This window comes from Stegostoma tigrinum, chromosome 5 (assembly GCF_030684315.1).
Source record: "Stegostoma tigrinum isolate sSteTig4 chromosome 5, sSteTig4.hap1, whole genome shotgun sequence".
Lineage (NCBI taxonomy): Eukaryota > Metazoa > Chordata > Chondrichthyes > Orectolobiformes > Stegostomatidae > Stegostoma > Stegostoma tigrinum.
Genome location: NC_081358.1, coordinates 4,804,036 through 4,827,628, shown reverse-complemented (window position 1 = coordinate 4,827,628; position 23,593 = coordinate 4,804,036). Strand labels below are relative to the sequence as shown.

General features: G+C 41.8%; 1 protein-coding gene across 1 annotated transcript in view; it reads left to right on the top strand.

Moving 5' to 3' along the window:
- Positions 1-19,212, top strand: part of ppp1r17 (protein phosphatase 1 regulatory subunit 17) — a 34,672-nt gene extending 15,460 nt beyond the window's left edge. The window contains exons 3-4 of the mRNA XM_059646318.1: positions 7,360-7,521; positions 18,891-19,212. Of these exons, the coding sequence (XP_059502301.1) occupies positions 7,360-7,521; positions 18,891-18,952 (224 nt within the window). The 3' untranslated portion in view covers positions 18,953-19,212. The remainder of the gene's footprint in view (positions 1-7,359; positions 7,522-18,890) is intronic.
- The last annotated feature ends 4,381 nt before the right edge of the window (positions 19,213-23,593 follow it).

Here is a 23,593-nt window from a genome sequence, read left to right as displayed (position 1 = left end):
GAGGTTTGCTGGCATGAGCCAAGTGTGGCTGCCTTGTTTGAGCAGGTTAATCATTTGATCAGTCTTCACCCCTTGCACTGTAAGCTTTTAACTACAACAGGCAAACCCATGTATGACTAAGACTTCTGAGATAACAAAGTGTGAAGCTGGATGAACACAGCATGGCCAATCAAATGAGATGCTGCTTGGCCTGCGGTGTTCATCCAGCTCCACATTTTATTATCTTGGATTCTCCAGCATCTGCAGTTCCCATTATCTCTGATGACTAAGACTTCTTATTATTTGTTTGACACAGAGATTCCACCCCTTTTACAGTGAACCTTTGTTCAAAGCCATCAGGTATGAAACAGCTGAGCTTCTGAAGACATTTGTACTCACTGACACTTAGAAGAAGACATATTACCAACAAGGTATATTCTTCATACATACATATACATATATGTAATTGGGTTTGTGAACATGCATTTCCTATTTCTGCTGAATGAGGCTGAATGTAGCTCCAGAAGGCTGGGGGTGTGAATAAGCATTCATGACATGCTAATGTTTGCAGAAGAAGTTGTCAACAAATTGATCTGTCTGGTGCGTCCAGAGGATTTAATGGTAATTTTTTAACTCACCATCAGGAAACTGAAACATTGCCTCCCACCAAATTAAGTTCTCCCATCTGTCTTTCTAATATCTGTGGGCAGGCCTGGAAGATGCCTCTCATGACTCTGATTTCGTTCCCCACTTTCGGTCAGTCAATCCACACGTAATATATTTCAAAATATTCCTTTTTAAAAATATTCATTTTACTCCATACTCTATGGTCTGAATTTGTTTCCAACGGGCTGTTTTATCTGCAACAACATATTTTATTTTCTCTCCTAACATAAAACTGATTGTGGGTATTGAGCTGTTGAAGATTCCCTCAGATATTTGCTACAACTAAGTATTATGTACAAACATTCCGTTATCCACATACATTCACTACTTGGGCTAATATTAAGCTTTAGGTTTCAACACAGGAGTATGCGACAAGTTATGCTTCAAGTGATCTTAGTGTGAGTTAGAGTATGTGACCTTGATAACCTCAGATCACATGCAATGGGTACAGTACTAGTATCATTTCTTATAAAGATATATTACACATTGACTGTGACATAACACAATAGTCTACAGCCACTGTACTATTGAAATTAATAACATAATTATGTTAGTGGATGATCATTTATGATTTTTTTGTAAAACATGGGAGTGAAGAATCTGGGATCACTTACAGAAAGAAACCAAAACACCGAAGACTTGCAAGATGGAGATGATTGTGACAAATTAGAAAAGAATGGCAAAAGAGGAAAATACTGTTCTTTTTTGATACCACAAAACTTTACAACTGACTTATTTTATATATGCTCAACACACAGGGCAGCACGGCGACTCAGTGGTTAGCACTGCTGCCTCACAGCCACAGGAGCCTGGGTTCGATTCCAGCCTCAGGTGACTGCGCAGAGTTTGCACATTCTCCCCCTGTCTGCGTGGGTTTCCTCTGGGTGCTCTGGTTTCCTCTCACAGTCCAAATATGTGCAGATTAGGCGGATTGACCATGATAAATTGCCCGTAGTGTTCAGGGATGTGTAGTTTAGGTGGATTATGCAGAATGGGTCTGGTTGGGATGCTCTGAGGGTTGGTGTGGACTTGTTGGGCCAGGGGGCTGTTTCCACACTGTAGGGATTTTATGATTCTATCTATGGTCTGCATGCTTCCTAAAGTTTAAAAGCATAGCAAAATTGAGGGGTGGATTAAAATTCATAAAAATGCTACAACAATATTTATCCCTCATCATTGCTTTCAACTTACAAATTGGAAAGTGTTTGTTCACTTTTGGTGAGAGCTGCCCTTCTATTTGTTCAAGGTTTTCTGAATCACATCAAGAGGGGTAGCAGCTTGGCTCCCTTCGATTTGATGAGAAGAAAGGTGACCCAGTGCAATTGATCAGAGACCTGAAGCTATATATCAGACAGGGGAGTAGGGCAGAGGGAAGCAGCAAAGGTTTCAGCTCACAGAAAGCACATGTCTCCTGCGGGCAGTAGTGGAATTTCTTTGACCCATTGTGTCAGGTAAAACCTGTCAGAAGATGTCTGGTGGTCACTTGTGGTTATTAATTCGAGCATAACCCTCAACCTTTTTCATTTTCAGGGTAGTTCCAGAAAGGATTAATTGACATCATAAGATGAGCTTGGCCCATTGTGATATAAAGGATTGCTCCTGGGTTGAGCGAACCAGAGTTATGTGTGAGGACCGCAACTTTCCCCCCACAGTGATCGAGAATGCCCTTGACCGCGTCTCCCGTATTTCCCGCAACACATCCCTCACACCCCGCCCCCGCCACAACCGCCCCAAGAGGATCCCCCTCGTTCTCACACACCACCCTACCAACCTCCGGATACAACGCATTATCCTCCGACACTTCCGCCATTTACAATCCGACCCCACCACCCAAGACATTTTTCCATCCCCTCCCCTGTCAGCTTTCCGGAGAGACCACTCTCTCCGTGGCTCCCTTGTTCGCTCCACACTGCCCTCCAACCCCACCACACCCTGCACCTTCCCCTGCAACCGCAGGAAATGCTACACTTGTCCCCACACCTCCTCCCTCACCCCCAACCCAGGCCCCATGATGAACCTTCCATATCAAGCAGATGTTCACCTGCACATCTGCCAATGTGGTATACTGCATCCACTGTACCCGGTGCGGCTTCCTCTACATTGGGGAAACCAAGCGGAGGCTTGGGGACCGCTTTGCAGAACACCTCTGCTCAGTCCGCAACAAACAACTGCACCTCCCAGTCGCAAACCATTTCCACTCCCCCTCCCATTCTCTAGATGACATGTCCATCATGGGCCTCCTGCACTGCCACAATGATGCCACCCGAAGGTTGCAGGAACAGCAACTCATATTCCGCCTGGGAACCCTGCAGCCATATGGTATCAATGTGGACTTCACCAGTTTCAAAATCTCCCCTTCACCAACTGCATCCCTCAACCAGCCCAGTTCGTCCCCTCCCCCCACTGCACCACACAACCAGCCCAGCTCTTCCCCCCTCACCCACTGCATCCCAAAACCAGTCCAACCTGTCTCTGCCACCCTAACCGGTTCTTCCTCTCACCCATCCCTTCCTCCCACCCCAAGCCGCTCCCCCAGCTACCTACTAACCTCATCCCACCTCCTTGACCTGTCCGTCTTCCCTGGACTGACCTATCCCCTCCCTACCTCCCCACCTACACTCTCCCCACCTATCTTCTTTACTCTCCATCTTCGGTCCGCCTCCCCCTCTCTCCCTATTTATTCCAGTTCCCTCCCCCCATCCCCCTCTCTGATGAAGGGTCTAGGCCCGAAACGTCAGCTTTTGTGCTCCTGAGATGCTGCATGGCCTGCTGTGTTCATCCAGCCTCACATTTTATTATCTTGGAATTCTCCAGCATCTGCAGTTCCCATTATCTCTTATGTGTGTGTATAAATTAGTTCTCTATGTGTACTTATCTCATTCTCTTTGTGTCCTAACTGATGCTCCAATGATTGTTCTTAGCGTTAACAGCATGTGGCCATCTATTTTCCTTTATGTTGAAACAATTGAGCTTCTCATATATGCGGTAAAGAAGTTAATATGTATTATGTAACAATGTTTTAATTTTTTTCAAGACCGAGCCCATGCTCTGCCAAATTTATCATCTGGGCATCCCACGTTGCAGCTGTGGCTCACCTAATACGTATAAGAAGAATCAGTGACCGTGAATCTATCCAAGAATATATTGGCAGTGCTGGGAACCAACATCGTCAGAAGAACCACCTTGTTTTCTTTCCTTCTCTCCAGTGTCCTCCACCCTCTTCTGCAATAGGAGAAATTAGGGAGCATAGGATGGGGAAAGAAACTGCAGGGGACGGGCACATTAGAAATGTGGAGCTTATTCAAGGAAAAGCTCCTGTGTGTCCTAGATAAGTATGTACCTGTCAGGCAGGGAGGAAGCTGTAGTGTGCGGGAGCCGTGGTTTACGAAGGAGGTGGAATCTTTGGTCAAGAGGAAGAAGAAGGCTTATGTTAGGATGAGATGTGAAGGCTCAGTTAGGGCACTTGAGGGCTCCGAGGTAGCCAGGAAAGACCTAAAGAGTGAGCTCAGAAGAGCCAGGAGGAGACATGAGAAGTTGTTGGCGGATAGGATCAGAGTAAACCCTAAGGCTTTCTATAGGTTTTTAAGGAATAAAAGAATGACGAAAGTAAGCTTAGGGCCAATCAAGGATAGCAGTGGGAAGTTGTGTGTGGAGCCAGATGAGATAGGGGAAGCGCTAAATGAATATTTTTCAACAGTATTCACTCGAGAAAACGATAATGTTGTCGAGGAGAATACTGAGATACAGGCTACTAGACTAGGTGGGATTGAGGTTCACAAGGAAGAGGTATTAGAAATCCAACAGAGGGTGAAGATAGATAAGTCCCCTGGGCCGGATAGGATTTATCCTCGGGTCCTCTGGGAATCCAGGGAGGAGATTGCCGAGCCTTTGGCATTGATCTTTAACTCGTCATTGTCTATAGAAATAGTGCCAGATGACTGGAGGATAGCAAATGTGGTTCCCCTGTTCAAGAAGGGGAGTAGAGACAACCCTGGTAATTATAGACCAGTGAGCCTTACCCTGGTTGTTGGTAAAGTGTTGGGAAAGGTTATAAGGGATAGGATTTATAATCATCTAGAAAAGAATAAATTGATTAGGGATAGTCAGCACGGTTTTGTGAAGGGAAGGTCGTGCCTCACAAACCTTATTGAGTTCTTTGAGAAAGTGACCAAACAGGTAGATGAGAGTAAAGCGGTTGATGTGGTGTATATGGATTTCAGCAAGGCATTCGATAAGGTTCCCCACAATAGGCTATTCTACAAAATGCGGAGGAATGGAATTGGGAGAGAAATAGCAGTTTGGATCGGAAATTGGCTTGCTGAAAGAAGACAGAGGGTGGTAGTTGATGGGAAATGTTCATCCTGGAGACTAGTGGTGTACTGCAAGGGTCGGTGTTGGGTCCACTGCTGTTTGTCATTTTTATAAATGACCTGGATGAGGGCGTAGAAGGATGGGTTAGTAAATTTGCAGACGACACTAAGTTCGGTGGAGTTGTGGATAGTGACGAAGGATGCTGTAGGTTGCAGAGAGACATAGATAAGCTGCAGAGCTGGGCTGAGAGGTGGCAAATGAAGTTTAATGCAGACAAGTGTGAGGTGATGCACTTTGGTAGGAGTAACCGGAAGGCAAAGTACAGGGCTCACAGATCCTTGAAAGTTGCCACCCAGGTTGACAGGGCTGTTAAGAAGGCATACAGTGTTTTAGCTTTTATGAATAGAGGGATCGAGTTCCAGAACCAAGAGGTTATGCTGCAGCTGTACAAAACTCTGTTGCGGCCACACTTGGAGTATTGCGTACAGTTCTGGTCACCGTATTATAAGAAGGGTGTGGAAGCTTTGGAAAGGGTGCAGAGGAGATTTACTAGGACGTTGCCTGGTATAGAGGGAAGGTCTCACGAGGAAAGGCTGAGGGACTTGATGCTGTTTTCATTAGAGAGAAGAAGGTTGAGAGGTGACTTAATTGAGACATATAAAATAATCAGAGGGTTAGATAGGGTGGATAGGGAGGGCCTTTTTCCTAGGATGGTGACGGCGAGCACGAGGGGGCATAGCTTTAAATTGAGGGGTGAAAGATATAGGACAGATGTCAGAGGTAGTTTCTTTACTCAGAGAGTAGTAAGGGAATGGAACGCTTTGCCTGCAACAGTAATAGATTCGCCAACTTTAGGTACATTTAAGTCGTCATTGGATTAGCATATGGAAGTACATGGAATAGTGTAGGTTAGATGGGCTTGAGATCGGTATGACGGGTCGGCACAACATCGAGGGCCGAAGGGCCTGTACAGTGCTTTAATGTTCTATGTTCTATGTTCTATGTTCTAAAGAGAAGGTCTGTGACATGTGGGTGCAGTGCATTTGATTTGGGTGATTATCAGAGAGAGTGGTTTGAAATTGCATAATAAAGAGGGTAGGTGGCAGGTGTAGAGATGGGAATGTGAGGAAATTTATAAAAAGGGATAGTTGGGTTCACTTGCAACGTAACGAGTCAGGAGTATTTCAGAAGAGTAGACATAAGGAGGCTAAGTCTCTTATCATTCTGACTTGGAACTACCTGACAATTCGTATTATTGCTAGCTCAATAGCCTGGAATTCCCTCCTCAACAGCACCATGTCTATACATACATTGCATTGAGGCAATCATTCAAGGATATGATTTGCTGTCAGCTTCTTCGGCCAATTTTGAAAGAATTGGCAATAAATGTTAGCTTCACCCACATTCCATGAATTCGTAAAGAGTGGTGGTGCAAGGCAACTGAAGACTAATAATAATTATCAGGCCTACCTTAAATATTCTTTTGAGGTCATAAAACAATTATCAGTGTTGCATCCACCTCTTAGCACAGTGCTTCAGACAATGATGCACTCTGTCACCTCCCCCCACTCATGTAGAGCTACCTGCTTAGAAATATTCCTCTATTTGCTGATTAGAATATGTTTCTTATCATAACAGCCCCATTTACCAAATCCTATTTCACAGTATCAGAAAAATGGCAGGGGACAGTCGGTGTAATGTGGATTAATGCTTTGCAACTTCCCCTGAATATTCACTGACATTTCCCTGCATTTAAAGTGCCCCCCCTTTGAGAGGTGTGGGCAATCTTTAAAATGAGGCCAGGAATGTTCAAGATTGACAAGCCAGAGCAGATTCACTGTTAATAATGTTCATCAGGCAAGTGCTCTGTGTATGCTATCCATCTCGGTCAAGAAAATACACTTAGAGTGGGACTAACTGTGTAAAACTCCCAAATAGCTAGTATGAACACAATGGGCTGAATGACCTCTGTCTGCACTGGAACATACCATTATTTTTACTTCTACATCTTTGAATGCTTTCCTTTCACCTCTTGTCACAATTAGCTACTAACTCAGTTAACCCTGAGCATGTGTGCAAGGGGCTTGCATACACACAAAGCCCCATTCATGTTGAAAGAGTTGTTTGATAAGAGCTTTTGAAATCATTTTCCATGCTTCCTGTTAGTTCTCTCAGTGCAGTGTCTCTGGAACACAAAGAGGGAATGTGGCATTAATCATTTCCTGTGCCTGTTCACCGTTGGAAAGGTTATTTCTCTCTCTATATGATTTTTTATATAATTGAAATGAGTGCTACTTGAACAAAGATCTCTATCTGCTGCGTTGCTCATAAAATAATTGGCTTTTGATGATTCTGACTCAGAAAGTTCATTGAAATGCATCTCTGCACATTTCTTTCTGACAGATGATCTTTCGAACCTCTCAGAGCAGCTAATAAAAACCTGTGAAGTAAATGAAGAGCGTGAGAAACAAAAGGCTACAGATGAGTCAAAGGATGTTGAGGCTGAACAGAAAAAGCCAAGGAGAAAGGATACTCCTGTGCAATATGTACCTCCTCTCATCCCAGGTACTGCAGCATTGAAATGAATGTAATTAATTCTGGAGTCCTTCATTAGGATAGAAATATTTTATTGTTCACTCATGGGATGCGGGCATCACTGGCTGAGCCAGCCCGTCCCTAGTTACCCTTGAGAAGGTGGTGTTGAGCTGTCTTCTTAAACTGGTGCAGCCCACAGGCTGTAGGTTGTCCCACAATGCCATTAGGGAGGGAATTTCAGAATTTTGATAATATATAAATTCTGCCCTCTCTACAAAAGCAAGCACAAAGGATTAAAGTGCTTCGGTACATAACTATGCCGCTATTTGCTGTGCAATAATGTGTGTCTGCTTCGGCTGGCAGTCTTGTTGTGTCTGAATTTCCAATTTGAGTCTGATCAATACAGGAACTAACCAGTTGGAGGAAGAGTTCAGTCTGATCCCTTGCATTACAGGGCTGGGCTTGCAGTATTTTTTCTAGTTCTATACTTATTAAATAAATATGTCCTAGACGTGCACAGAAATCCACATGCTATGCAACATTAAAAGCATCAGCTTGTAGGCTTGGTGAATCATACTGAATTTATTATCTGATAGCAGAGGGTGTTCTCACTAGCTGGATTGCCTTTATTAATACAAATTCTCTTGTTCGATGGAGCTGCTTCCACTTATTGATGCAAGGTCAAAGGTTACACTTGTTGCCAACGTCCTTCAGTTGCTGCCTACAACTGCCAGTCATTAAAGGATAATAACACGTACATAAATTTCCAATTTGTCCTGTGCAGAGTCGAAGTAACACCAACTCAATGCAATCAAACTCAAATAAAGTCTTCATTCATTGCAAGCAATTGTTATTATTGTTTTCTTCCAATGCTGAAGAAAACTCTGAGGAACATTTCTGACAAAATACTCTCCCAGTCCAAAACATAATATGATGTGTCTTTCAGTTCCCATCTGAGTCACAGTGACAATCTTACAAGGTCATTGCCCTCAAGCAGCTCCATTGACACTAATAGGATGGGGCACTTTAGTATGGCTCAAGAGTCAATATCAATTTGCTCAATGAGCTACCACTGCATACTTACCCAGTAGAGGGCTTTGCAGCTCATTCTTGATTCTCTCCAAAATGCTGGATCCTGTCAGATCAATACTATTGCTGATCCACAACAGGAGGCCTGAGTGAAATTGGGGGAGATTTTGAAGCTTGTGAAGTCCACATTGATACCATTGGGCTGCAGGGTTCCCAGGCGGAAAATGAGTTGCTGTTCTTGCAACCTTCGGGTGGCATCATTGTGGCACTGTGGGAGGCCCATGATGGACATGTCATCTGAGGAATGGGAGGGGGAGTTAAAATGGTTCACGACTGGGAAGTGCAGTTGTTTGTTGCGAACCGAGCAGAGGTGTTCTGCAAAGCGGTCCCCAAGCCTCCGCTTGGTTTCCCCAATGTAGAGGAAGCCACACCGGGTACAATGGATACAATATACCACATTGGCAGATGTGCAGGTGAACATCTGCTTGATATGGAAGGTTCATCATGGGGCCTGGGTTGGGGGTGAGGGAGGAGGTGTGGGGGCAAGTGTAGCATTTCCTGCAGTTGCAGGGGAAGGTGCCGGGTGTGGTGGGGTTGGAGGGGAGTGTGGAGCGAACAAGGGAGTCACGGAGAGAGTGGTCTCTCCGGAAAGCAGACAAGGGTGGGGATGGAAAAATGTCTTGGGTGGTGGGGTCGGATTGTAGATGGCGGAAGTGTCGGAGGATGATGCGTTGTATCCAGAGGTTGGTGGGGTGGTGTGTGAGAATGAGGGGGATCCTCTTTGGGCGGTTGTGGCGGGGGCAGGGAGTGAGGGATGTGTTGCGGGAAATGCGGGAGACGCGGTCAAGAGCGTCTGGGGGCACTTGTGGCAGGGGCGGGGTGTTAGGGATGTGCACAAGCTTCAAAATCTCCCCTCCCCCCAATGCATCACAAAACCAGCCCAGCTCTTCCCCTCCACCCACTGCATCCCAAAACCAGTCCAGCCTGTCTCCACTTCCCTAACCTGTTCTTCCTCTCACCCATCCCTTCCTCCCACCTCAAGCCGCACCTCTATTTCCTACCTACCACCTCATCCCACCTCCTTGCCCTGTCCGTCTTCCCTGGACTGACCTATCCCCTCCCTACCTCCCCACCTATACTCTCCTCTCCACCTATCTTCTTTTCTCTCCATCTTCGGTCCGCCTCCCCCTCTCTCTCTATTTATTCCAGAACCCTCACCCCATCCCCCTCTCTGATGAAGGGTCTAGGCCCGAAACGTCAGCTTTTGGGCTCCTAAGATGCTGCTTGGCCTGCTGTGTTCATCCAGCTCCAGACTTTGTTATCTTAAGTGAAGGAGAATGCTAGGTTGAAAGAAAAAGCATATAATGAGACACAAATCAGCCATAGCCTTGAAAACTGTAATAAATTCAGAATCCAGCAAAGGAGGTCTGCAATGATAATAATGAGAGAGCAAATAGATTGTAACGGCAAACTAGCGAGGAATATAAATTAAATTAAAGGACAGAACTGTGGATGTTGGAAATCTGGAACAAAACAGAAATTGCTGGAGATAATAGGAGGTCTGGTAGCATCTGTTGAGAAAAAGCAGAATTAATGTTTCGAGACTAGTGACCCTTCTTCAGAAGTCAGAGTGGAATATAAAAACTGGCAGTAAGAGCGTCTAGATATACATAAGAAGGAGGGGAAATGTCAAAGTGAACATCGGCCACATAGAAAATGAATCTGAGGACATGGTCATGGAGAACAAGAAAATAGCAGAGGAGTTAAACAGATATTTTATATTAGTCTTTATGGTGAAAGATACTTTGAACCTCCCATTAATATTAAAGAATAGTAGGGAGGAATTAAGTGCTGTCATCATCACAGAGAAACATTATTGGACAAACTAATGGATCTGAAAACAGACAAGTTTTGCGTCCTTGCATCCTAAAAGAGATAGTGAGTGCATTGGTTGTAATTTTCCAAACACCCTTGGATTCTGGAGCAGCAACAGAGGATTGGAAAACTGCTAATGTGACAGCCTGATTCAAGAACCAAGGGAGGAAAAAAGCAGGTGACGAAAGCCTGGTGAGGCTAACATTTACTGTTGGTGAATATTGGAACCAATTATTAAGGAAGTAAGAGCAAAACATTTGGAAAATCATAACTTAATCAAGCAGAGCCTTTCTGGCTTCATGAGAGGGAGACCATGTCTGACTATCTCATTGGAGTTTTTTGAGGAAATCTAAACCAAAGTGGACAGAACAGAACCAATAGAGCTGTTATACTTGGACTTCCAGAAGGTATTCGACAAGGCACCTCACAAGGTTCAGTCATAAGATAAGAACCTGCAGTGTTGGAGCTGGTATATTGGCGCGGGTAGAGAATAGGCTAATGAGCAGTAAACAGTGAGTGGAGATAGAGGGTTCTTTTTCAGTTTGGTGACCTCGACCAGTGGGGTTTCATTGTGATCAATACTGGGATCACAACTGTTTACAAGATACAGTAATGACTTCAAGAAAGGAAGTGAATGTACTCTGGCCAGATTTGCAGATAACACAAAAATAAGTGGAAAATCAGGTTGTGAGAGAGATACAAACAGCTCACAGAGAAATATTGATAGGTTAAGTAAGTGGGTAAAAAGTCGGCAAATGGAGTATAATGTGGGAAAATGTGAAGCTGTTCATTTTGGAAAGGAGAATAAAAGAACAGTGTTATTGAAATGGAGGAAAACTGCAGAAAGCTGCAACACAAAGTGACTTGGGTGTATTTCTGCACAAGACACAGAAAGCTAGCGCCCATGTGCAGCAGGTAATCAGGAAGGCTATTGGAATGTTGACCCTTTTATTCAAGGACATTGGTATATAAGAGTGAGAAATTCTTATTGAAATTGTGCAAGGAGTTGGTGAGATCACACATGGAGTACTGTGGGCTGTTTGGTCCCCTTATTTAAGAAAAGATATTATTGCACTGGTAGGATGGAGGGATTGTCTTATGATCAAAGATTAAACAGGTTTAAACTCTACTCCTTGGAATTTAGAAGAATGTGAGGTGAAACATATAGGATTTGTAAGTGACTTGACAGGGTAAATTCTCAGAAGATGTTTCATGGGAGAGTCTAGGACAATTGGGCATAGGCTCAGAATAAAGGGGCACCAACTTAAGAATGAGTTGAAGAGGAATTTTTTCTCTCAAAGCATATGAGTCTTTGGATCTCCTTGCCACAGAGAGCTGTGTGGTCTGGGTTTTTGTGTATGTTTAAAGCTAAGAAAGATAGATTCTTGATCAGGAGGGGAATCAATGGTTTTGGGGAAAGGGCAAGAAACTGGACATGAGGAGTGTTGGATTAGCCATGATCCCAAGGAATGGCAGAGCAAGATTGAAGGGCCGAATGGCCTAATCCTATTCCTGTTTCATATGGTCTTGTGGTGGGATCACCAAATAAACCTTGGCAGCCTCCGTAATGAGTGTTCCATGGCACTATGGGTATGTGGTACAGGGCACAATGTTCCCTTGCAAGAAAGGCAGTATAAGTGTCTTACTACACTCTTCAGGTCAGATCTGCCTCCTGGCATTAGTTTCTCCCCAACCAAACCTACCTTTTCTTTGAAGGCCCCTCTACAGGTTGTTGTAGACTTAGCAATAATTATCACAACTGGTAGCACTGATGAGGCAGCCAAACAGTCAATCCTCTGATTGGGTCTACAGCTCTTGGGACTAAACTACTTTCCTCAATTAGATGACAGCCCTGATGGTGGCTTGTTAAATGAACACCAGAAGTAAATTGCTACCCTGGGGTGTCACCACATGCCAAAGTGAGGTAATCTCTGAGTTCACTAATGAGACTCAACCAACATGAAGAAAATTCAGTCCCTATCTCTTCACATTGAACTCAATCATCAGAGTTTGTAACATCAAAGTAATGGCACATTCTTGACTCCCAATATGTTAATATCTCAATGAAAGCCCCAGTTGATTTATGTGTCAGCTCAACCATTGGTCACTAGAATACACAGGCTGTGTGTAGACCACTTGGCTTTCCTTTCATTTCCTAAAGGAGTTGTGTAATTTTTCATTTGACCTGAATCATACAACCAGTCAGAAGAACAATATGCATCAATTGTTTGCTCTTGGTTGCCTACTTTTTGCACTTTGGTTGAGGATAGCTTGGCATTTTAATGATTATAATGGTTTCAATTTTAATTCCTGTGTTTTGCACAGAAGCTTCCTCCCTTAATTAGCTTATAACAAGTGTAACTTTTTTACACACTCGCTTTTGAAGTTATAATACTCAAAGAGGCACATGAACGAAGGGTTCATTTGTATTTTATCCATCAATTGCAAATCTGTCTAAATTAATGAGTTTTATTATATTTTTTAAAAATAGGAAAATTGAAAATTGGTGAAAGGATTGGAAAGACAATGGTATGCACCAATCATTCTTTTAATCTTCAATAATATCTGGAGTTAATTTGTGACCAGACACTCTCAAAGCAAACTGGAGAACTGAAACATTTTAGCAGTACCGCTGATCATGACTTCCTTCAAGTATGACATCCCTGTGAAAGATGAACAATATTTCCTTTGAGTAACCCTGCTGCAGAAAGAAAAAATGCCTGGTATCTGTGAGACAGCACAAAATTGAATTGAGCTGTTATTAACTTCACACATATTTTTCTAAAGAATTTGTAATCATGGGCTCGTGCTACTTGTAATCCAACATCTTTGGCAGTACCATTTCATTTACCCCAAAGACAAAAACACACTGCTTAAGCAGCTGCTGCTAGTTAGTTCTCTGTAGATAGCTGTACTGTACTAGCTATGTTTGCAATTGAAGAAGTCCCGCATCTCTCATAACATGTATTTTACTTTCATTTCATTTCATTTATGCAACTAATTTTATTTAAATGCTCTGGAATTGCATTTCAAGGGAATTAGACAATTCAGGAACAGACGGGATGATACCACAGTGAATAAGAGAGAGATGGTGGAAACTTTAAATAATTATTTTGCTTCGGCATCAACTCGATAGTTTGAATAGATTAGTCATGACATTGAATAATGTGATGAGCTTTAAGAAAAGTGCATTTAACATTAAAAGTGATGTGTTGAATAAACTGAAGGAATTCAAAGAAGAGAGTTGACAGCTGTGAATGAGAAATAAGCATCCTTTCAGTATCTCAAGCAAAGCACACTTCCCCATTTGTATGTCGTGTGATTTGCAGTGAGATTTCCTTAGAACCTCACAGGATGCTACTTTCTATGAAATGTATGATGGTTGGAGAGGAGGCCTGGTGGGAAACATTGCTAGATGAATGAATTTCCAATGGCATGAAGGAGGGCACAGGCCTAAGAGAAAGATGGCTGTCTCCGTTCCATTACTGTCTCCACAAATCTGAAACTGACAGTGTGATGACATGGATCAACCTTGTTATTCTGAGAAAAAAACCAATAATGTGGGGCCTATGGTTTGCAAGTCATTTGGAACACCTCATCTCCTAGCCCCAGATCAAGCAGTTCCACCTTTCTAGTTGAACTGAGAAGTTGTGATCAAGGAAGTGTGGGACAGATTTAGCCCTTAATTTTGCTGTCATTGTTTGAAACCTAGAGAATATCCCAAGTCAAGTGATTGTATCATACTTCCTTTTCAACTTTAATCAAATAGATTCTGTTACTGTCTCTCAATGGCATCTTCTGCTTCCAATTTCTTCCCTAATTATTAATTAGTAACCAACGTTCCCTTTACTCATTGCCTATCTTTTCAGGACACTTTGTGTCCTTTAATATGAAGCATCAGTTGTCACCATATTAAGCCAAGTTTCTCTTTTAACCATTATGTCTGATTACGGATATTTTAGTCAACTCGTTGAGAGATGTTATTTCATTCCTCTGGAGCAGGTGGGACTTGAGACTAGATATTGTTGTTCAAAGGTAGGGAGATTACTACTGCATCACAAAAACTGTCATTTATAATTTGATTACACACTTTTTTATTCTTAACCTGTTTGTCATCCTCACAATCCTTCATTGTTAGCTTCTATATTAATATTATTAATAGGTATTAATTCCTTCTCTGCTAAAATCAACACTCACTTCTCCATGCATTTTACTGCTATTTTCTTCTTGCATCTGCCCATCTACCCATCCCAACTTAGTTTAATCCCTCCCCAATCACATTAGTGCACTCAATGAAAAATATTGGTCCCAGTCCTGCTCATGTACAACCTCCCTGGACTGACCTATCCCCTCCCTAAATCCCCACCTACACTCACCTTTACCGGCTCCACCTCCACCTCTTTGACCTGTCTGTCTTCTCTCCACTTATCTTCTCCTTTATCCATCTTCTATCCGCCTCCCCCCTCTCCCTATTTATTTCAGAACCCCCTTCCCCTCCCCCATTTCTGAAGAAGGGTCGAGGCCCAAAATGTCAGCTTTCCTGCTCCTCTGATGCTGCTTGGCCTGCTGTGTCCATTCAGCTCTACACCTTGTTATCTCACGTACAACCTGCTCATTTTAAGTAGGGTGTGTCCCAGAACTGCTCCCATAGTTCCAAGATTCTGAAGCCACCCTCTTGCATTTTAGTTCAAGCCTCATGAACTGATTCTTTCGATTTTCCTATTTTCAGCTCCCAAAATTCTGATTGTATGACCTCAATATCGGTCCTTCCTCTGTTGTTGTGTTACTGAAGCTTACTGCAACTAGGCAACTGACAGTACGTTGCCTTCCACCTACAGAATATTCTGCACTCTTTCTGTGATGTCCCTTACTCTAGCTCCAAGGAGTAATACATAATGCAGATCTCAAGATGACAGTTACAGGAAAACCTACCTTTGGAATATTCTGTAATGCTTGCATTTCTCTGTTTTGAGGTTGGCCCTGTGCAGTTCCCTGCCCATTCTGGAACTGTTAGGACTCTACTCCTTTCAATGTATTGTGTTCAATGCTGAATATGAGTTTGAGAATGGCACAGGCCCTGAAGAATCCTGGTCTTCCTGGTCTTCTGACGGACATTCATCTATGAGCCTGAACTCTGTGTTCCGTGAGATGACCATTTTCTGATCCTACAATTTAGGATATTCTCAGCCTTCCCGATGATTCATAGTCACTGCACACCCGGCTGAAAACGTTGAGCATGTACTGGAGCAGCTGGGTACCCTTCCTATGAACATGAATACCTGAGACTTTTGAAATACCATAAAGTTGTAGCATGGTGCAGGAATTGGCACTGACTGCTCATCAATGCACAATCATAATCTGTAACAAAATCTTCAGTGCTGTTTTTAGAATCTACTTAGGATCATGCTTAAACTAATAATTTTAACTATTGCATTGAGGTGTGAAAGCATAGTCTCTCACTGTCTCTCACTGTCTCTTTGAACCCCCCCCATCTAACTTTTTAAAATAGTAAGAGGACCATTTCCCTCACTGCTGAAAATTCACTCATGAACCTTATACCCTGAGCATGTATTCATATAAGTATTTCACATATTTGCACTCTGTACTGTTTAGAAACAGTGTGCGATTGTCAAAAGATTACTGTGAAGACAACTGTTCAGAATTTGCCAACATGGTGGTTGCCAGATGAAAACTGCAAGGCCCTCATTTTTCCAAGAGGTCATTACACTTTCTCTGGCACAGGATCCAGTTCCTTAGAGTAATGTACTCCTGTCACAACTTGCATATTATCAAGTTTGCTGTACATCTGGGAAAGAAAACATTTGCACGAAAACCAGTCAGATTGGGATCATAGAATAGTTACCTCAGGGAAGGTTAAAAATTATAATAGGGAAAAAATTGCCGTCAGACAGTAAACTAAATATATACTAGCCATTTTGAAAACTGCGATATGACAGGTATGATTATCCACCAACATTTTCGGAATATAATGCTCGTTAGAAAAGTAAAGTTGTTATATCGGGATATAGTTATCTCCCTAACAGGGTTACAAAGGAGAAACAAGATTCAGCCTTTCTGCAAGAAATAAATTTAAAGCATCTTGTCAGATGAATACATGCCAACAATGTAGAAACAGCAACATAGTTCCAAATCAGTGTGTAGTTTAGAGAAGAATTGGCAGCTCATGATGTTCCTTTGTATTTGCTGCCCTTCCAGCTGGTAGAGGTCATGAATTTAGAAGGCATTTTCCAGTAAGCTTGATAAATCACTGCAGTGCACCTTGTACATGGTACACACTGTTACCAATGTGTGAGAGAGGCAAAGGGAAATGAGGTTTGTGGGTTGTACACAGAGTGCACAGCAAGTAGGTTGCTTTATTCTAGATGTTATCAAGCTTTTTGAGAATTGGTGGAGCAGCTCCCATCTGGTAAGTGGAGAGAATTTCATCACACTCCTGACTTGTACCTTTTGGTTGGTGGACCATCACTGGGAAGACATTGAGCTATTCAGTACAATGACAGGTTTTAAAACAAATGGTTATTAAGAGTGTAAGAGATTGAAGCTGGACTTGACCATACAGTACAGCAAGCCTGCTCTTTTATTCAATATGATCATGGCTGATCTTGAACGTCACTTCCACTTTCCCAACCCTTCCCTATGTCCTTTGACTCCCTGAGAGACAAAGCAACAATCTCACCTCTAACTACTTTAAATGATGGAACATCTACAATCCCTTGGGATAGGGAATTGTATAAATTTATCACCCTCTGAGTGATGTTATTTCTCCTTATCCTCATCCTAAATGATTGGCCCTTTATTGTGATCCCCCACTGGGGGGAAACAAAATCTTAATATTTTCCCTATCAAACCTCTTCATAATTTTGTGTGTTTCAATGACTCTCTTCAATCTCTCTTCTTCTAAACTCCAGAGAATGTTAGCCCAATTCCTCTGCTTCTCATCACAGGACAATCCAGTGACCAATTTAGTGAGTTTTTGCTATATCATCTGCACATCCTTCTTTAATTATGAAGACCAAAAACACTTCGTGGTGTTATCTTACCAAAGCTATCTACATTTGTGAGAAAGTTTTATTTATCCTTCTACTGCATTAAAGGTCAATATGTCATTTACTTTGCCAACTGCTTTGTGTACAAGGATGCTATTTATTAACCAGGTCTAGCATATTAATGCGAGATAACCAAGTGTAGAGCTGGATGAACACACCAGGCCAAGCAGCAACTTAGGAACAGGAAAGCTGACGTTTTGGGCCTAGACCCTTCTCTAGGCCCGAAATGTCAGCTTTCCTGCTCCTCTGATGCTGCTTGGCCTGCCGTGTTCATCCAGCTCTACACCTTATTATCTCAGATTCTCCAGCATCTGCAGTTCCTATTATCTCTAGCATGTTGATGCAATGATTGTAGTGGATAGCTAAAGACAGCTAGCATTCTTACTGATTTTGTGTACTGGTTTGCTTCTCACTTGTAATCCACACTGGTTAGTAATATTGTGAAAAAGGGAGCCAAATGTCAATCTACAGCTTCTCCACTAGTATGTTTTCAACCATGCTTCCTCATGTGGAAACCATGTGTCATTTGGTCAAGGTGCAAACAAGCTGCTGAAATAGGGTGCATCAGAATCATTCTGCAGGATAATGGCTATGCTGATCAGATCTTTCAGGAATTGTAAGGTACTTCAATGCAACAACTGTTCACCATTATCAGGATATAGCTACCAGGTCAAAAAATATTGTACCTATCACACAATTAAGTAATGCGACATGTGTATTTGAGAGCCAATATGACGATAGTTATGCATTCAATACTGCCAGACATTGGTGGATCATATCAAACAGTGGGCCCATTCCGTTGCTCACAACATGAAACGTGCTAACTGTACTCAACCAGTCACCCTTGCAAAACACATGACAAAGTGTCCAAAATCAAATGTCATTCTGTAACTGAACAATTCTTACTAAATAATTCTGACTGAATGAAATGTTAATCTGATGACCAATTTAGGATTATCTGCCTGGCTTGGAGGGTAGTGCACTGGCACGTACATACACTAATGCACAGGGACCTCTTCTTTTCAAATGAAAAGTGCATACCCGTTCCAATTCAATAAAGTAGGTATCTGCCATTCTCTGATGTTTCTCAAGGCAATGCTTTGAGCAATTAGAGTCAATCTATCTCATTTAAAATGTAAACAAAGCTTGGCAACTAACTGCCAATCATCACTAATTGGAGCATGTTTCACGGCAATATGTCCACGACTTAAAATCTACTTGTCAACCAATCAGCACCTCCTTCTCATATAGAATGAATGTTGATTGCTCTTCATATTTCTATTTCTTTTGATTTGGCTGAGTGTGTGCGAGGTGAAAAGCTTCAACAAAATCTGTCTTTTTCCAACAATACACATTTTTTAAAATTTCATTCGACTTTACTTCAAGATGGTCTATATTACTTTACATTGTTTTATGTCTTCATTCCAGGTGTAAAATTAATGAAAAAGGAGAAGCGGGCAGTGTTTGCAGAAGATGATGAAAAGGACTGAGAAAAATTAAATACTTTCCTGCTCCACAGTGACAGAGAGTCATTGGGGTTCCCTTGTGCTGATTTCCTTGTGTGTGTTTTTCTTTTCCCTCATTATTAAATATTTATTCAAACAAACCATATTATAATCAAAGTGGATAAACTTTGTTGAATTCAATTAGAAAATGATCTGTCACTGGTTTAAGTCAGTTCAAAATTGCTGTTACATTATCATTTTCTGTACTAAACATTAGATTAAAGAAGACTCTATAAAGACTTGAAGATTGAGTTAGTCATTTAATACATCAAAATGTGTAGAAGTTCAAAATCTTTTGCTAAATTCAATAACCACACTATAATGGTACATAGTAGGTTAGTTGTATTTTTCAATCCCTTAGTTGTTGAAATAGCTTAGTCCTTAAAAGCAAAATGAACATAAAAGAGACCAGCTTTGTATAAGTGTTCACATGTATTACATTTCTTTGTCCAGTCGCTGTCTCTCCTACTTTATTCAGTATTGAAAATCTGATTTACATGGGTTGGTTGGATACTCTGGTTTGATTATTACTTTTTTTTCAAAATTCAGAAACTTTTTAAAATTTTGGGAAAAAAATAACTGCACAGTTGCAAGACCTCTCTGATTGAAACTTCAGAAATCTTTTGAAAAATGTGGCTGAGATAATTGGACATCTTGTCAGGTAATTTCAAAGAATTTGTTGCATTGATACCTTGGGTCCTTACTCAGCTATGTCATATGATCTTATTATGAATGTCGGGCTGAGTTCCAAGTCTTACTAATAGTCTTAGGTCAGTAGGAGTTACTAACATAGCTGTGGCTGGGCTGTGGGGTTTGCTTTATGAGTAGATATGTGAATAAACGAGTAAATGTTTTGAAGAGGTTGTCTTTATTTTGAAAGATGAATTATTGATATATATATATAGGGGCAATTTCAATGCCTATGTTTTTCATTAGCAGTGTAATGAGCTTCAAAAGGGTCATTATATTTTCTTTTCAAGAGAAGTTTGTACAGCATTTTAAAGACTGTCCAGCGTTATTATATGGCTCATTGAGTGCTGTGAATGCAATTTTTTTTCACGGACTTGAGTAGCTTACTTAGGGATATTTCAGATTGTGCCAAGGAAGTTGATTTGGCTCAAGCTGATTTGGTTTTTTGCTAATGAAAACTAAAAGACTTCTTTTTTGCTGCTTCCATGAGCTGATGAAGGTCTGTGTTGTGCTCGAGTTTGGCTTCCCAAGAACTGCACAATCACCTGTGTTACTGAATCAATCCCACACATTCTCTACCATATGATTCATATGCTGTTAGAATAAATCTCAGCTATAACAGATAATCAAAAGGTAATATTGAGAAAACAGCATCTCCCGAAAGGTGTTCTAAAAATTGCCTGTTGTTGTGCCCCTTGCGAAAAGTGTACTGACAAATATTTATTCTTGGCATCAAGCTTGGTAAACGGCTAAACACCTTTCAGGGCAGGAGGTCTGTTTGGGCATCTTTTTAGTGCAATGTTCTGTTGTCTCGCATGTGAAGATACATGTGGAGTACTTCTTCGGAACACAAGGACTAGAGCTGCCCCAATCAGCTCAGCTTGATTGATGATGTTATCTTGTACCGTGGAATCCCAATCCAGCTTGTGCATATCCTCGAGATAGTGTGAACTGCCAATGCTGGAGTCAGAAATAACACCGTTTGGAGCTGGAGGAATGCAGCTGGCCATGTAGCATCAGAGGAGCAGGAAAGCTGACATTTCGGATCAGGACCCTTCTTCAGAAAACGTCAGATTTCCTGCTCCTCTGATGCTGCCTGGGCTGCTGTGTCCTCCAGCTCCACACTGTGTTATCTGTGCATATTCTAAATGTGAACATTCCAATTACAACAAGGGCCAATGGTTATCATTTTTCAGGCGTAATACAACATCTCCCTTAAATTTCAGCCCAATGTCCTCTTATAGGACATAGTTTACAAATGTGATGAAATGTTGAACACTATTTGGTGGAGAAGACCTATCACACCTTATACACATCTGGCCAATTGGCTGTTCTTGTTGATGGCTGCAATATTATTTGCAGAGTCATGCACTTCTCGATGATGCTGGGCTGTTAAAACTGCTTCAAACTTGTGTCTTCTTCTAGTTGTGTGTTGACAGTGAAGTCTTTAGGTTTGTCAAGAAGTGCCTTTTAGAATAACTTGATAATTGCAGAGGCAATGACCAGTTCGAACACCTTGCAGGTAAGTTAGATTCCAAGTAATCACACTCTGTTTCTTTGTATCAGCATCTGCCAATGAGCTGGTTAATATTTTTACCTGGCTGTTAATGGTGTGACATGAACTCAAACCTGTGAATTGACCCTGGCCTGAAAGTTATGGGTCTGGAAAAATCTTATTTGAGTCTTTGTAATCATCACTTAAAATACTGGAGAGTGTAATTCTTCACAGTTCTTCATTCCAGGATGTTAAAGCCTATTTTCTTAAACTAAGATCTGTTGGTGTACAAAGTGAATTTTCATTCTTTCCTACAAACATTTGAAATTAAGGCAGAATGTCATTGCAAGATTCCTGCATCAAACAGCAGCTACAAAGCTTAAAATTATGACACAGGCCACATTGGACCATGTCAGGCAGATCATAGAGAGCTGGAGGCATTGGGCTCATGTAAGCTGTATTTTTCAAAGCTGATGCAATCAGCTGTTGCTTCAGATAGACACTAGGGCTATGCAGTTTTTTGTTTTATTGTGGAGACAGTTTCAATATTCAGAGGCCTTTCATAACCCAAGCAAAAGCTTTGATATCCTTGCAGCTACCAAATCGGAACAAGGTTATTTTGTCCGTCACTGTCACTATTCCATTTGATGTGAATATTTATATACTTGAATAGCAGCTGCATCACCAAAATCTGTCATATATTGGGAGGAATTTGTAAAGAAAAACTGGCAGCAAAATGGCCAATTCATAATGTTTAGTGACATCTCCATATACTGAACATGCTAATAACAGGAATCTATGGAAAGGGAGCTGATATTATGAAGTATTTACTGACTTAGAAACTTCAAAAATAAATGTAAAAGTCTGTGAATATTCAGAAGTGACAAAATAACAACCAAATTTCTACCTTCATACTATATCTATGAATCAAGTCCAGCAACTGTTTATTCATTCTGCTGTGAACCTGTACTTAAAGAGGTGGGTGAGGAGGGCTAGTGATTTCTTGGGAGGGTGGTCGTATAACGGCTACCATTATTGCTCCACTTCAGGCAGAATGAGAATGAAGGGATATATTATTTCTTTCTCCAAATCAAAACACGCTGGTTTCATTGACTGCTGTTAAGAACTGACGATAAAGGCAAGACATCTCAGAATCAGGCGACCATCTTAGCCCAATCTTTTCATTAATGCATTGCACATAATATTTCTTTACAGGAATACTCAAAGCTAGTTCATCTCTATCTGCGTAGATGGTAGCGATTACAGGCAAATTCACACAATCAGAATGAACATAGAACATAGACCATTACAGCACAGTACAGGCCCTTCAGCAGTTGTGCCGACCTGTCATATCGATCTCAAGCCCATCTAACCTACACTATTCCATGTACTTCCATATTCTTGTCCAATGATGACTTAAATGTACCTAAAGTTGGCGAATCTACTACTGTTGCAGGCAAAGCGTTCCATTCCCTTACTACTCTCTGAGTAAAGAAACTACCTTTGACATCTGTCCTATATCTTTCACCCCTCAATTTAAAGCTATGTCCCCTTGTACTCGTCGTCACCATCCTAGGAAAAAGGCCCTCCCTATCCACCCTATCTAACCCTCTGCTTATTTTATATGTTTCAATTAAGTCACCTCTCAACCTTCTTCTCTCTAATGAAAACAGCCTCAAGTCCCTCAGCCTTTCCTCGTAAGACCTTCCCTCCGTACCAGGCAACATCCTAGTAAATCTCCTCTGCACCCTTTCCAAAGCTTCCACATCCTTCTTATAATACGGTGACCGGGACTGTATGTAATACTCCAAGTGCGGCCGCACCAGAGTTTGGTACAGGTGCAGCATAACCTCTTGGTTCCAGAACTCGATCCCTCTATTGATAAAAGCTAAAACACTGTGTGCCTTCTTAACAGTCCTGTCAACCTGGGTGGCAACTTTCAAGGATCTGTGTACATGGACACAGAGATCTCGCTGCTCATTTACACGACCAAAAATCTTACCATTAGCCCTGTACTTTGCCTTCTGGTTACTCCCACCAAAGTGCATCACCTCACACTTGTCTGCATTAAACTCCATTTGCCACCTCTCAGCCCAGCTCTGCAGCTTATCTATGTCTCTCTGCAATCTACAGCATCCTTCGTCACTATCCACAACTCCACCGACCTTAGTGTCATCTGCAAATTTACCAGCCCATCCTTCTACGCCCTCATCCAGGTCATTTATAAAAATGACAAACAGCAGTGGACCCAACACCGACCCTTGCAGTACACCACTAGTATCTGGTCTCCAGGATGAACATTTCCCATCAACTACCACCCTCTGTCTTCTTTCAGCAAGCCAATTTCCAATCCAAACTGCTATATCTCCCATAATTCCATTCCTCCGCATTTTGTACAATAGCCTATTGTGGGGAACCTAATCGAACACCTTGCTGAAATC